General features: G+C 41.9%; 1 protein-coding gene across 1 annotated transcript; it reads left to right on the forward strand.

Moving 5' to 3' along the window:
- Positions 1-108: 108 nt before the first annotated feature.
- On the forward strand, positions 109-1,155 carry LOC139072224 (spectrin alpha chain, non-erythrocytic 1-like). The gene is made up of 4 exons (XM_070555746.1): positions 109-291; positions 372-681; positions 776-988; positions 1,071-1,155. Exons 1-2 carry the CDS (start codon positions 254-256, stop codon positions 601-603), a joined length of 270 nt encoding a protein of 89 aa, XP_070411847.1. The 5' UTR covers positions 109-253; the 3' UTR covers positions 604-681; positions 776-988; positions 1,071-1,155.
- The last annotated feature ends 13,846 nt before the right edge of the window (positions 1,156-15,001 follow it).

Genomic DNA, 15,001 nt, shown 5'->3' on the forward strand with positions numbered 1-15,001 from the left:
GCTGACTGGTGTGTGTTTCCTGTGACCTTTGACCTCAGACCGTACGGCTGGGCATTCAGACGACGGCTAACTTTTAATTCCATCAAGGTAAGAGGAAGCTCTTCACTTCCTGTCTGAGCGATCCGTCTCCAGGTTTCCTCGTCCGGCGTCCAGCCCGCTGGCGTCCACCTTCATCTCACTGGGTTTGGTTTCTCTCCAGGAGCTGAACAACCGCTGGCGCTCGCTGCAACAGCTGGCTGAAGACCGGAGCAACATGCTGGGCAGCGCCCATGAGGTGCAGCGCTTCCACAAGTACCCCGCACACTTATGCGCCGCTTACGGTTCAGTAGAGTTTGGACCCACACTCAGACGGAGTTCTGATGTCTTCTCAGAGACGCTGATGAGACCAAAGAGTGGATCGAGGAGAAGAACCAGGCCCTGAACACAGACAACTACGGCCACGACCTGGCCAGCGTTCAGGCTCTGCAGCGTGAACATGAAGGCTTTGAGCGTGACCTGGCAGCTCTGGGTGATAAGGTCCGCTTCCTGATCGGTACCAGGACCCGGGTTGTCTCTGGAGACACGTTCTTCATGGTTCTGGTGACTCCACCCAGCCGTTCCTGATCAGCAATCAGCGGGATGCTTTCCTATTTAAGGTGGATGGAGGACACAATTTGACGCCAGAAGATTGCCTCAGTTTTGGTAGTAACCAGCCACTCGTGTTACCTCTAGTGTTCCTAGGATTAATGTTATGTCGTAGTGTTTTTGCTCTTATATTGGATTTACCATTCTTCAGGATTCCTGTCGATCTCATTGGATACTGACCTCTACTCCAGGATTTGGATATTCAACACACGGACCTTATCACCACCCTCCATAACCCACCTCTCATCTCACCCAGTGCCCCATCCACCAGGACGCCCCGCTTCCCTCCACCTCTGCTCCCTCTCCTGCGCTTCCCCCGGCTCTCTACCTCTCCCCCCTCCAGCCAACACATACACCCACCACAGTAAGTCTGCTGAACACCTCTGCCTGCCTACAATGGATTTTGAAACCAGAACCTAAGCTCACCTGTGTTCTCCCTCCTCCAGACGCTGAGCTGTTGTTGCAGTTCCAACCACAGACTTATCTGTGCACCTTAAGTTCCTCCTTATAAATAAATCATTTTTTCCATCAGTTTTTGGTCAGTGTTGTATTCTGCATGTCTTGGGTTAAGTATCTTCCTCCAAACATGACACTCCTCTTCAAAGAGCAAATCTGTTCAGCACATTCTGACAGACAGACCACCATTCTTCCGTCATGATGCTGTACAGGACATTTTTAGAGCTTTTCTTTTTAAAGATAAATAGGATTATATTTAAAGAGCAATACTTTCACATTATCATTTTCCCACACTTCTGTATAACTGTATTTTGTTGTTTTTCAATAAAGAATGACAAATTATTTAAGTTTGGGTTTGTTGCACACATATATATATATCTGTAAAAAATATCTACAAAGTTAATGTTTACATAACAAGTATGATTGGGTTTTGCAATACGGCACTATTTTAGTAAGATTTTTAAACCAAGTAAAGTTAGTAAAGAACACATTTCTATTGTCTGCTAAGAAACTGTTGGGATTTAAAATGGGCCTGTTGTACAAATAACTTGTAAATGATTATTCCTCACTTTTTTGTCTTAACCAAAGAAATTCCAGTAATTGAGCAAAAACATTTATTTTTAACACTACATTTTATAAAACAGGGCGCAAAGTGTCGGCACATGTATGTATGTCGATGGTCCGCCCCAACCGAACCAGGAGACACAGACGTCAGGGAGGCCAAGGTTGTCTCCGACGGTCTCTGCAGCTCTCTGGGCACCACGCCTCACGTAGCTGTCTCCAATTATCCAAATGGCTATGGAGAAAAAATAACAGGTTTGTCATAATTGTTTAAAGTACAAAACCATACATGAAGTGGCGAGACAGGTATGTGGAACTTACACTTGCTGCGTTGTGTAGCTGATGTTGGAGACACACAGGCTGCCATGGTGACATTTAAACAGATCTAAGAAAAAAATAAAAATGAAAATTAAAAACTCCAAGACCTCATGTCATATTTACTAATCAGCTATGGCTGATTTATTGTTTGGATCACAGTGAGTTACACTAATTCTAATATATTTTTATTTCTATTATACATACATAATTTTTAACTGTTATTTTCACATGACTGTTATCAGGCTCTCTTGTTCTGGTTCTGATGATAATTCCGTGTCTTCCAGTAAGTTATCTTGTGCTTACTTCATCTGTATAATGTCTCTTTAAATTGTAAATTGTACTGAGTCCAGAATAAAGGCTAGTTGGCTGTACAAGATACAAACAAGTATTACATTTTGGAAATATATGAAATGTATTTAGGCTGCTAATTTAGCTCGAATACTAATAACTGCCATATTTTCCGGACTATAACTCGCACTTTTTTACATATTCTGGCTGGTCCTGCTACTTATACTCCGGAGCGACTTATATAACAAAATATGTAGGCTACACCGCGCTGCTGCGGGCCGACTCCGACCCACACAAGAATGAGTTCCCCTGTCCCGCTGGGAGGGTTTCAAACACCACCAGCATCTGTTAGAGCCTGTGGCGGGGTGCTGAGGGCCGGCTCCAGCCCAGGAATGAGCTCTCCTCGCCGGCCGGGAGGGTTTGAAACACCGCCATCTTCTCCTCTGCTGGCTGTTGTTCATTCTGTTATGGTTACCGGTGCTTGTGTTGCAATGTGAAACGCTTGGTCTCAGATTTTGTAAGAAAGATAATAAAATGTCCCCCCAAAATACGACTTAAATATATTTTCTCTTCTTCATTATACATTTAATGGCTGGTGCAACTCAGGAGCGATAGCCCGGAAGATACGGTACTGAAAACTTGCTCACAGCAAAATGTTTTCATTACGGAAATAAATTATAAACTTACCGATTCAATACTTTTTTTAATCCAGGTACTTCTCACTAACAGGCGCCGAAAACCTCCACCTAAACTCCGTTTGAGGTTCAGGTCGATGGGTGTTCCAGTTAGCTCTGGTTGGGTTGAAGCTAGGTGGCTACATCCGTTAGCTCGGCTCCCACCTCCGCGTTAGCTTTGGGTTATCCAGGGTTAGCTTCAGGTTAGCTCATAGCTAGTTCGCACGAGTGTCGTCACTCGAGCCCAGCCTTACAGCCCCACCCTCAGCGCCTCCTCTCTTCCCTTTTATGGAATTGTCTGGGCTGGACGGAACCTGTGACACGGTCAAAATGGCGGTGGTGGCCACCTCCCATTATGGACAAATAACGTGTTATTGGAGTCTATGGAATCTGTTTGTCCAGTATGTACAGTCTTTTTAGTGGCACTAGCCACGGCCCCTACCGCTGCTGCCATTACACTTCCGACTTTTCGTGGCACTAGCCACGCCCCCTACCACGACTCTTGACTTTTCGTGGCACTAGCCACGCCCCCTACCACTGCTGCCATTACACTTGAGAGAGGGGCTGGTTCCGGCGGCTGGGGAGAAGTCACGCTACTGCCCCCGCAACCCGACTCCGGATACGCGGATGAAAATGGATGGATGGACGGACAAATAACAGATTTACACGTAAGTAGTCTCGGTGAGACAGATAATAGCAATCCAAAGTGCTTTTTATGTGTGATCTGACAATTGATCAACCATTGCTTAAAAATTAAATACAGCTTAGCCGGTTAATTGCTGTCATCATAGGCGTCATTTTAACCGGGGACGCCGGGGACATGTCCCCGGCAAAATTTGTGATTGGCAGCTGTGTCCCCCCCACTTTCAAAAACGCCTGCTGATGAGGATTTTTGTTTTACCAGCTCAGATCTTATCCAGGGGTCGGTAACCTGTTCCCATCAAAGAGCCATTATTACCCATTTCCCACGGTAATTTTGGACGGACCTTAATAAGCAGTGACTTAGTGAAGCAGGCAGGTCGCGCTAGAAAATTTCGTTTAAAAAGACATCATAAATGTTTTCCCCCGTCATTTTTATTTCTAAAATATGAAGTAAAAACTCCCAATTTAATTTTCATTCATTTGTCATTAATATGTAGTCTACACCCGTGCGTTAAGTGGACCATCTTCCAGTAAAAGCAAAGCATCCGGCCCACTCTCCAAATGCGTAAAATGTGCATCAGCCGCTAGTTAGGCGCGCCGCGCGCACCGTCAGCTACGTCAGAGCAACCGCAGACAAGAACAGAGCAAATAGAGAAAGAATAGAGGATAATTCTGTCTGGATGTGGATGGAGATTACATTTTACAGCAGCCTGATCATCATCTAAATACGTAAACCATCACCTGTCTTCTAGTCCATGTTATCAGCATTATTTTAATTGGTGTGTGTGTGTGTGTGTGTGTGTGTGTTTTCCACTTCAAACACTGGTCTAACCAACCATACCAGCCTGTCCAGTAACATATTAATGTTACAATTAAACAGTTTCACTTCTTGTAGGCTAGGAACATTTCACCTGCCGTGGCCCGACCGCTTCTGCTCCACATAAACTTTGTGCGTAATCAAATGTCTCTACAGGTGCTTTCTGAGCTGCTGAAGAGGCTATTCTGCCTCAGACTGGATGCGTCATCATGCGTCTCCATGTTGGAGGCGGGGGCGGGCGCTGATCAGCCAAAGTTTCATAATTTCATAAAAAGAACGTTTTTCCGGGTGACACATCTCTCAGAGAGACCGGGTTTCCAGACCGCTTCGGTGGGAGGAGATCTTGCCACGTGCGCCGTGGTTCTGCGCTGCGCTGCGAACCCCTCTACAGTCTTCAGCTCACTGTCGACCGTGGGCGCTCCGAGCCGCGCTGAACACAGTGTCCAGTATAAAGCTCTGATCTGATGGGAGTCTTATCTTGATTTGGTTGCATCCGCGGTGTGCGTAAGGATTAAAATGTCGGCTCATCCATGCGCGTCGGTGTGCGTCGGGGTAATTCTTTCAAAACAACCAACATTCTTGAGTTTGCCCGTCAAAATAAACAGTCAAATAGAAATATCTGTAACCTGCCATTTGGCTGTTTTGCCTTCTTGTGAAGATTGTTGCAAAGAGAAACAATTGGACTTGATTGGCCCCAGAAACATGCGCACTGCACTGTGCGCCTGGTGTTAATCAAGTTTAATTTGATCTATTTTCACAAGAAAACAAAACAGTTAAAAGCAGGGTTTGTTGACCGGATCAGTTCCCGTGTTTGGCCGTTTATTTTGACGGAGAAACAATAGGGGGAATTGCCCCGACGCATGCAGGCGAGCTGACATTTTGTTCTGCGCGCATCGCGGATGTGGCTAAATCACTCAGGAGGGGATTCCCATCTGAACATCTGAGCTGGACATTGCTCAGCGCGGCTCACTGTAAGCGTGTACTACATAAGGTACACAGCGGGCTGGGGATGTGTGTGTGTGTGTGTGGGGGGGGGGGGGGGGGGGCTTGGGGCGCGTCGCGGAGCCGGGGCGCGTGCGGGGAGATTCCTCCCACTGAAGCGAGCGTTTTCCGAGCCCTGTCTCTCGGGGGGAGTTGTCACTTGGAAAATGTTCCCTGGTTGTGGGGCTTTGGCTGAGTGGTGCTTGATCCTGTCTCCAATGTGGCGACACTGTACAGATAAAATAATTTTGCTGTGAAAACAGTAGATTTTTTTTAAATGTACATCTTTAAAACATAATGTTTTTTAATACAATGCATTCAAAAAGAGAACAAATATAAAGTCCAACATTTTGAGAATATGCATAGTATTAGTGAACCCACCAGAAGGGCTGAGAAACCTTAAAATCTAAAACAAAACTATGTTCCCTAAAACTCTGGACAGAATTTACAGACAAGGACTGAATATTTAGTAACACAAAACTTGTGACGGATGTTACCTTTAGTATTTTTCTTATTTCCTTTCACAAAAGGTAGCTAAATTTAAAATTTGTTCAAGTTTTATTAGTCTGCAAACCAGGAAGTGATTTTGTAAACAAGCAGGGCTGTTGTTGTGTCAGAACAGCATACCTGTCAGAGCATACTTGCAGATAATGCGCATGTGCGCGCATGCGCATTACTCGACAACTCCGGTACGTTCTACAGAGGCGTCAGATGAGCATACGGACTAGAAAAGATCGGCGAAAAAGTGACACTACGTCTAAAATGTAAGTAATTCATTTATATTCTTTAATGTTAACACATTATTTGATATATTTTGTACTTTAGTCACAGTTTTCAGTGTGCAGTGCATTTTTTTGACTGCCAATTTCTGCACGTAATTTAATCGCTGATGAAACAACTAAACTTTGATGCCTGAACGCCATGTAACGGCTATGAAACATATTAATAGTAACAAGAAGTAAAAAAAAAAAATACAAGACCAACAATTTTACAGTCCGTGAGGAAATTAAAGTCAGCATTTTAAAGACGAAAGGGGCTATTTTAATAGATTCATATAATATGAACATGTTTCTAATTCCGTGTTCCTCCTGAAAAAGTTTTGTTTTTGACTAGAAATATGATTAAATAACATGTCTGACTACTATCTTAGTGAGTTTTTTATACTTTTTTTCTGCTTGCTTAAACTATTTTGCTACTTGCTTAACACTAGAAGTCCCAAAAATTTCAACATCCAAAAGACCCTTAGTCCACACAGATGACTCTGATAGCTCCAATTAGCATCCCTTCATTTGCAAATGTGGCCATTGCCAGAGGAATCAGCAGGGGGGAGGAGAGATGAATTCACACAAAAGTCACATGATGTTGTACCGCATTATCCAGGTCATTTAGCCAAATGTGAGAGGACTAGAAACATGAGACATGAAAACATAAGAGAAGTTTTCACTGTTTTGGTAGAGATATGGCATTTTGCTGCTGTTCCATGGTGCTTCGCTAAACCATATAGAGGATTTTGCCAAATACACCTTGAATTTTGAGAATGTCATCTCAGTTTCGAGAAATGAGCCAAACTAATTGAAAAAAAAAAACTGTAAATCAACTTAAACTTGTTCAAATGTTGGAGATAAGTTAGTTCAAAATGACAGTGGCTGCTCCTGAGAGTGTCTGCCCATCCCCCAGCAGCATTTTTTGCAGGGCCATCCTGCAACAGCTACAGAAATTTGCATGCAGCCTTTAGTGCTGTGGAGGATAAATAGGTGACTGCTTCACCTATTTTGTTGACAAGAAACAAAATGCAAAGGAGGCTAACCACTCAACAGGCATTGAAACTGATCGAGAGCAAGGCCAACCCTTGTGACTCAGATGGAGAAGACAACCAGATTCGGACTCTGAGCTGTCTTCAGGTTAGATTTCTCAAACTACCTATTTTCATTTCCTGCCTTTCTCTTTTTATTTAGAACCAAACAAAAAGTAAATTTAAAATTGTTTATCTTGCAGATGAGGAGACGACTCTACCAAAAAAGAGAGCTCGGTTGGGGAGTGAGCTGACAGAGACCTCAAAAGATGGCACTGTGTGGTGTGAAAAACAAATGGGGACATGTCTCCATATCACTCCAAAAGAACCTTACGCCACAGCTGGAGAGCCAATGGCTAAGGCCATTGTGGATGTGATGGACCAAATGGTGCGGGAGTACAGTGTGCGTGCTGGAACACGGAGATGGCCAGTCGGCGTGTTCTACAACATGATTGACATGGCAGCACTGAATGCACATGTGCTTTATCAGGCATGCACTGAGGTGCAGGAGAGACGGGTGGACTTCCTGGTTGAGCTTGCAAAAGAGTTGGGTGACGGTCATGTGAGTGAGAAGAAGGCACGCAAGGACAAACTGCTTTTGCTAAAACCTTCCACACCCAGCCCTGGCAAAAGGGCAAAGTGTCAGGTCAACCATCATTGCACAAACAATTGTGCAACTGTGAGATGTGTTGACTGCTACAAATATACATGTGGCAAATGAACCAGAGTCATACCATGGCAGTGCCAGGTATGTTCCGACAGTGCAGACTAATGCACTCACTCGCACGCACACACACACACGCAGCGCCCCACTGCAGCTTAGTGTAAATATGTGTGAAATTGTTTTATTCCTTGTATTTTTTGTATCATTTTTATGACAAAAATAAAAAGCATGGAAACTAATAAAAGTTGTTCTTTGTATTTTTCTCATGTTGAAATTTCAGTCCTCTTGACTTAGACACAAACGCTTCTGGTCTTTGCTCACAGCTGGACCTGGAAACCCTTATTTACAAAACAAAAGTGGCTGTTCATAACTCATTATACAATGTTAGCTAAAATCCTTCAGGTCACTCGACCCATATCTGGGTTCCAAAGGTAGAAATGTTAAATGACCCTTCTCTGGGACTTCTAGTGTTAAAAATGCAGGAATGTGATTCAAAATTACAAACCAGGAAGCAGAAAAATATCTAGACATAAACCAACACATAAAAAGATTTGTCTGTTAAAGTGAAACATGTTAAAAACCAAATTTCTTTTATGTATCTACCCATAAATCATATTTTTGTAAGGAAGCACACATATAAGAATGGTATAAGTATGGAAATACCACACAGACAGAGAGGAAAGCTCTACAAAGAGCCATAAAGTCTGCAGAGAGGATCATAGGAATAACACTTCCTTCCATGGACTATGTGCACATACAACACTGAATTCCAATGTGCAGGGACTGTTGATCCGTGTGCAAATGGCAAATAAATGTCTTCAGTCTTGAGATAAGAAACATTTTAGAAGTAAAAAATTGTTTGAATGCTGCCTCGTCATATTTATAATAATTTACTTCCTCAACATGCGGTTGTTTTGAGTGTATATGAACATAATTGACTGTATAATTATTTTTTTTAAATCAGAAGTTTTAATTTTCGAATTACTTCCTTGTTTGCATTTTTTACAGTAAAATGGAAGGCAGATGGGATGAGATATTTAATCTCCTTACCAAGGGTTCCTATCCGCTGCACTACACCAAAGGACAAAGGCAAAGCCTAAGGAAATATGCCTCTAAATTCAGCGTTCATGGTAAGTTATTAAGATTTAAGCATACACCACATTTTCTGATAATACGCCATGTGACTAATGTGTAAATTCTTTCAATAAAGCTGGGGGTCTATTCTTTGGACCCCTGCCTAGGCGAAAAGCCATTAAATCAAAAGAGGAGGCTTGGACCAACTTTAGGGAAATCCATTCTTCAAAAATGGGAGGACACAGTGGCATTGTGAAAACTCGCAAATCATTGTGTTCGAAATTTTATTGGCATGGTATGACTGCAGACATTGAGAAATGGGTATGTTACCTCATTGTTAGCAATCTCTAATATACAATATTTATAAATTTCATAAAACAAAATACATTTTTTAGCTGTCTGAATGTGACCATTGCCAAAGAGTTGGACCTCCACTGAAGGTAGTCGAAACACTGGATTGCATCAAGGTGGCTGTCCATTGTAATTCTGTTGGTTTATTACTTTTATGTTACTTCTGTTCATAAACATTTAATCTATCACCAACAGGTATCTGGTGTGTGGGAGCTGGTCGGAATGGATCTGACAGGTCCGCTTCCCCAGACCCCTTCTGGCTACAAGTATATATTGACAGCCACAGATTATTTTTCAAAGTGGGTGGAGGCTTTCCCTCTGAAAACCAAGTCTGCAGAGGAAGTCTCCCAAAATTTATGCACGATTTTTTATCGGCATGGCTGTCCTCTGCGCATTCTTACAGACCAAGGGCGAGAGTTTGTGAATCAAGTAAGTTATGTTTAATATTATTTGGCCTAAAAGTCAAATCTGTAAAATAACTAATTATAATGTGCCTCATTGTTTTTTTTAGATCAACAGCAAACTATGTGAGCTCCTTTCAATTGAGAGGAGTGTGACAGCAGCATATCACCCGCAGACTAATGGATTGGATGAAAAAACAAATGACAACATTAAACGGTGAGAAAACAATTACAGCAGTGTCTTGTTTTTACTTCTTTTGACAATTGCTTTGAAGCAAGGTTGAGAAACAAGGGCCCGGGCGGGATTCGATCCCCAGACTCCCGGGTGAGTCATGCGTGCTAACCAGTCAGCCAAAGGGAGATCCGTTTGGCTGACTGGTTAGCATGCATGACTCTCACCCGGGAGTCTGGGGATCGAATCCCGCCCGGGCCCTTGTTTCACCACCTTGCCACAGCTTAACATGTCCTGTATTTGTACTTTGTAAAGTTAGGTCTCAGACTTCACTGAGTTAAAATAATTTGCATGTATTCATTCATCTATGGCTTTGTGACTAGAAAATGAGAATAAATATTCCAAAGATGTATTGAAATTCAAGTATTTCTTATTGAAGCATGAAACTCTTTTTTTCTAGGGCCCTCAGAAAAGTTGTTAATGAAAGGCAGGATGACTGGGATCTGTATCTAGATGCCACTTTGTTAAAATGCACACCACAACAAAATTCTCACCATTCTACCAAATGTATGGAAGAGAGGCAAGGTTGCCATGTGAACTTCCTGTTGAAATGCCGGTAAGAGTCTGCCTGTCATGAGTTATGTTGGAATCTTCCTTTGTACTAACATATTAATATACATGCTGATTTTGTAAATACTTGTAATCGTTTTCAGACATAGAATCTTTTAACAGTAATGTTTTTATAACAGTGTCTAAATGTGTAACATTTGTATTGCAAAAACATTATCTGTTTTTGCAATGTAGCTGTCATCTATTATCCTTCCAACGGAATACAGCGAATATGTAAATGAGCAAGAAAAAGTACAAAAGGACCGAGATGAGAAGGTAAAAGAAAATGTGGAAGTGGCTCAACAGAAAATGAAGGAAGCATGTAGGGCAAACAAAAAATACAAACATTTTACATTCAAAGAAGGGGATGAGGTGCTGTTGTACAATGTAAGAAAAAGAAGTAGAAAAGGAGCCAGGATGGAGCATGACTATTCTGGCCCATACACAATCCAGCAACTCTTGGGCAAGACTGCTATGCTGACAACTATGACAGGGAAACACTTGAAAACAAAGCACAGCATTACTCACCTAAAGCCCTACAAAAGAGGCAATGTGGGACACAAGGAAGCTGGGCCAGATGAACCACCAACAAAAATTCAAAAACTTGAATCAAGTGAGAAGCAAGAGAGGGAGTCAGTTATTAAGTACGTGGGCAAAACCCATCTGGTGGGGAAAACTCAAAATCAGCACTCCGACAAGGTGATTCCTCCCTTTTCCAAGTTGTCTCCCTCGCCCCCTCCCAAGACATCTCCCTCACCCCCTCTGAGCATGTCTCCCTCGCCCCCTCCCAGGATGTCTCCCTCACACCCTCACACAATATCTCTCTCGCCCCCTCCTGAGACATCACCCTCACCCCTTTCAAACATGTCTCCCTCGTTCTCTATACCTATATATATATATATATATATATTACCTTTTTTTTGCAGTACTTAAACTTTGGTCTTTGAAAGACTCTGGCCAAATAGAAGCCCTGGTTGGTCCATACAAACTGTATGATACATCTTTTCGTACACTATGTGGACATGGGTGGCTGTCAGATGAAGTAAGACTACTTTCTCTTGGAAATAGACATTTTTCCAATGCTGTGGATCTAGAAAATAATTTAAAGCTGCTATTTTTTTAAAAGATCCTAGATGCTTATCTCCATCTCATTGTGGAAAAAGGCAAGGTATAGATATTTTGTTCATAAAATATATATCCATTATTTGCATTTTGTAATGATTAAATTATCCACAATTATGTTTTATTTCAGATACCAATATACCGCATGGATGCAGTAATTGGATCATCTTTATTTCATCTAGGGCAGCACAGGGTTTTTCGAAAAGTAAGTATTTGCTATGCTATACTCCTGTCTAAGTAAAAATTAATCAAAACTAACAATGTTTTTTGTCATTTATAAAGATGGCGTTCCCAGAAGCCTCGATTTGGTTGTGCCCTGTAAATGTCGGTGGTCATTGGATTTTAGTGGTATGTTATCTTTGTTCCCAGAACTACATCAATCAATATTCATGTGGATACTTATAAAAAGTAACAGATGTCATACTTAATGAACAGCTTGTCAGGATGGATCACAAGGAGGTTATTGTGATTGACCCCCTTGGCCATGAGAGGACTTACCAAAGAAGAATTCTCCGTAATTGGAGGTAGTGTGAATCGGGTCACCATAAGTCGGTTCCTAAGTTGCTTTTATTGTGCTAACAATGTCACTAATTCAAGTTTTTACGCTACTACATAGGAATTTCTTGAGAGCCAAAGATGCCAGACAGGGCAACTGGAAGGTCAAAACTCTGCCGCGTGGCCTGCAGCCCGATGCCAGCAGTTGCGGGGTCTTGATTTTGAGGGTACCAAGAATACAAATGCAACAATTTTTGTAAATAAGATTTGAAATTTAAGATAAAATTTTTGTGTAGTTTGCAGAAAGCTTCTTGCAGGTGGGAGATCTGCAGTCTGTTAGCACTGCACCTGCTCAAATGTTCCAGGACAGGATGGACATTGCAACAAAACTGCTGCAATGCAAAGGTGAAAAATACATATAGCATACAATTTCAGTCATTTACACATTCTTATTTTTTTAATATTGTCTCTTTTACTCTCTGGGATTAAGCTAAGATGTTTGGACATGGTGTATGGCAGACAAGACTTAGTTTGTGCATGCACAAAGGATACATTTTGAGATGTAGTAGAATATTGGATTACAGGTATGGTATATGGATGTGTTAAATGAGGACATGGTAAGTGTCACTGTCCCGTGCCCGTCCCATTTACCGGTTCCTTTAAAACCCAGTTCCGTTAGAACTTATGAGACGGTGCATCCATCAGGGTTCGGGGGGATGTCGGCGAGTATAATTGTACTAGATCCTGGATTGGACCATCTAATTAGAATCTTGTCTTTTATTTTAAAGGTGAAATGACTTGTACGAATAGCCAGCCCCAGAGTACTACACTTCTTTTAAACTCGTTACCTTTTGGTTAAGATACTAGAGAGAAGTCTGGAGGCAAGCCAAGCCTCTCAGCAATTGTTTGGGTTACCCGGAATTAATTGCGCCTCTAACAGCTTATGTGGGAGGTTGGTAACTATAAAATGATTTATGCTAGTTGATCAGGCTATCATAAGTTTATCAATTTATTTATTAATCCAACCTTCCAGCTGATTAGAGACTTTTTCAACCTGCAATCAGAGCCAAAATAACCTCGAATATTCTGCTTTTATCGCCCTTAAGACAACTCGTTACTCGCAAGGAGGGGAAAGTTAAAACTTCCCTTATCTTAAGGTTTCTTTATATTATTCTATTATAAACTGTAAAGTAAGTCCCGATAATTCAGAGACCGATCATCGATAAGCTTACCTCTGTGCAATTTATGGCCAGGGCCCCAAACGTGAAGCTTTAGAGAAAACCTGAAAGAATCAGGATTATGTTTCTTTTTCAAAAAAGGTTTATTACAAAATCAAAATACAAAAATGGGTAAAGTGAAAAACAACTGCTATCCCCCACGGAGGAATTAGTTCAAAATGATTAAATAAGAGTTAGTTTACACCAGCTCTTGTCTTCTCAGAATCTCCCCAAGAACTCTCTTGTCTAGCTCTGCTTCTCTCCAAAAAACTGCCTGTCATCCCCCATCCAGCAGGACGGGGGATGACCCCTCCAAATCTGCTCTGTCTCTTCTTGTCGTCTGCCCCAGCTCTCTCTCTCTGATCTGAGCTGCATCCTTTTATATCATTTCTGAGACTGCTCTAAACAATGTAAGAGTCACAAGTCATTCTCTCCTGACAGTTTAGGTCAAGGGGTCATTTACCAAATACACTTTTTTAGCTCTACATAAGACATTTGGTATCATTTTCACTACATGCAGTATTCACATGAGGGCACAAAAGTTACATGCTGCACTCTTGGAATGAGAGCACAGGTCATAAATCTTCATGTTGGTAGCCAATTGTAGATCTTCTTTCAGCATTCCTGAGAGCTTCTGGGTCCAGTTGGACTTTCCTCACTCCATGCCATTCCTTCTTTTCCCGCCAGAGGTGGAGTTAGGGGCGGGCCCAGGGGTGGGTCCATGGGTGGATCCACAGAAGCCAGCCTGTCTTTTGACCCTTTGCCTAGTTCTGTCATCACCAGCAAGTCCTGAACTATTGTCCTCTTGACCCTTGTATGACCCTTGTCTCTGACCACTGTTTCTAAGCCTTGACCGGCTGCTGGGACTTGCAACATCACGGTTACAACACATTCTTCAAAACGAGCAATTTTTTTTTAGTTAAAATTCAAGCTAGACAGTTGGGTTGAAGCAGAACAGTTTGGCACTTTTAAATCATGAAGCCCTGGTACCAGAGGCATGAACAACTTGCCCTTCATGTAGTCAGTGAAAACAGACATGAAGACTCAGCACAGTCATGGGTGACCTGGAAGCAGTGGCAGCAAGAGGGAGCATGTGCCAGGGGGCAAACACAATACCCTTTGCTGATAATTAGACAATTCATTGAAATCAGGTGTGGGTGAGACCATCCTGCTACATTTACCTTGCTATATTTAGTCTGATTGTGTTAAAAGAAATTCTCATTTGTCTATCTTTATATTACAGATAAGGTGGAAGACTACTGTGTTTCATGCAACATGTTGCACTATGACACATGCAAGGACGTCATTGAAATGGTAAAAACACAGCCATAGAATTTTATACTTCCAATGCTTTAAACATGAACTTATAACTGATTTTTTTCCATTCTGCCTCATAGATACAGTGTGACTTCTGTCCAAGATGGACTCACAAAGAGTGTGCCACCCATTTTGTTGACCTTTTCAAATGTAAAAAGTGTGAATTGCAATAAGTGTGTGTGTGTGTGTGTGTGTGTTTTACTTGGAAATAAAGTTTGTATTACCTTTCTTATAACTTTTAAGTTCTTCATGTTCAGTTTTTTATTCAAATGGAGACTGCTCTTTATAACAGGAATCAGTGAATCAACTATTCTGCTTTCTTTTGCCATTGCACCAACTTGGTGAGCTTCATTGGAAAAAAAATGTACTGATGAATGTGTATCGCAAATTTATTTTCACCTAATTCTAAAAAAAAAATGCATTGAG

Source organism: Nothobranchius furzeri, chromosome 10, assembly GCF_043380555.1.
Source record: "Nothobranchius furzeri strain GRZ-AD chromosome 10, NfurGRZ-RIMD1, whole genome shotgun sequence".
Classification (NCBI taxonomy): Eukaryota; Metazoa; Chordata; class Actinopteri; order Cyprinodontiformes; family Nothobranchiidae; genus Nothobranchius; species Nothobranchius furzeri.

Coding starts and splice junctions, on each gene's coding strand:
- LOC139072224 (XM_070555746.1), top strand. CDS start 254: ATGCTGGGCAGCGCCCATGAGGTGCAGCGCTTCCACAA. Junction 292..371: donor GAGGTGCAGCGCTTCCACAA/GTACCCCGCACA, acceptor ATGTCTTCTCAG/AGACGCTGATGAGACCAAAG.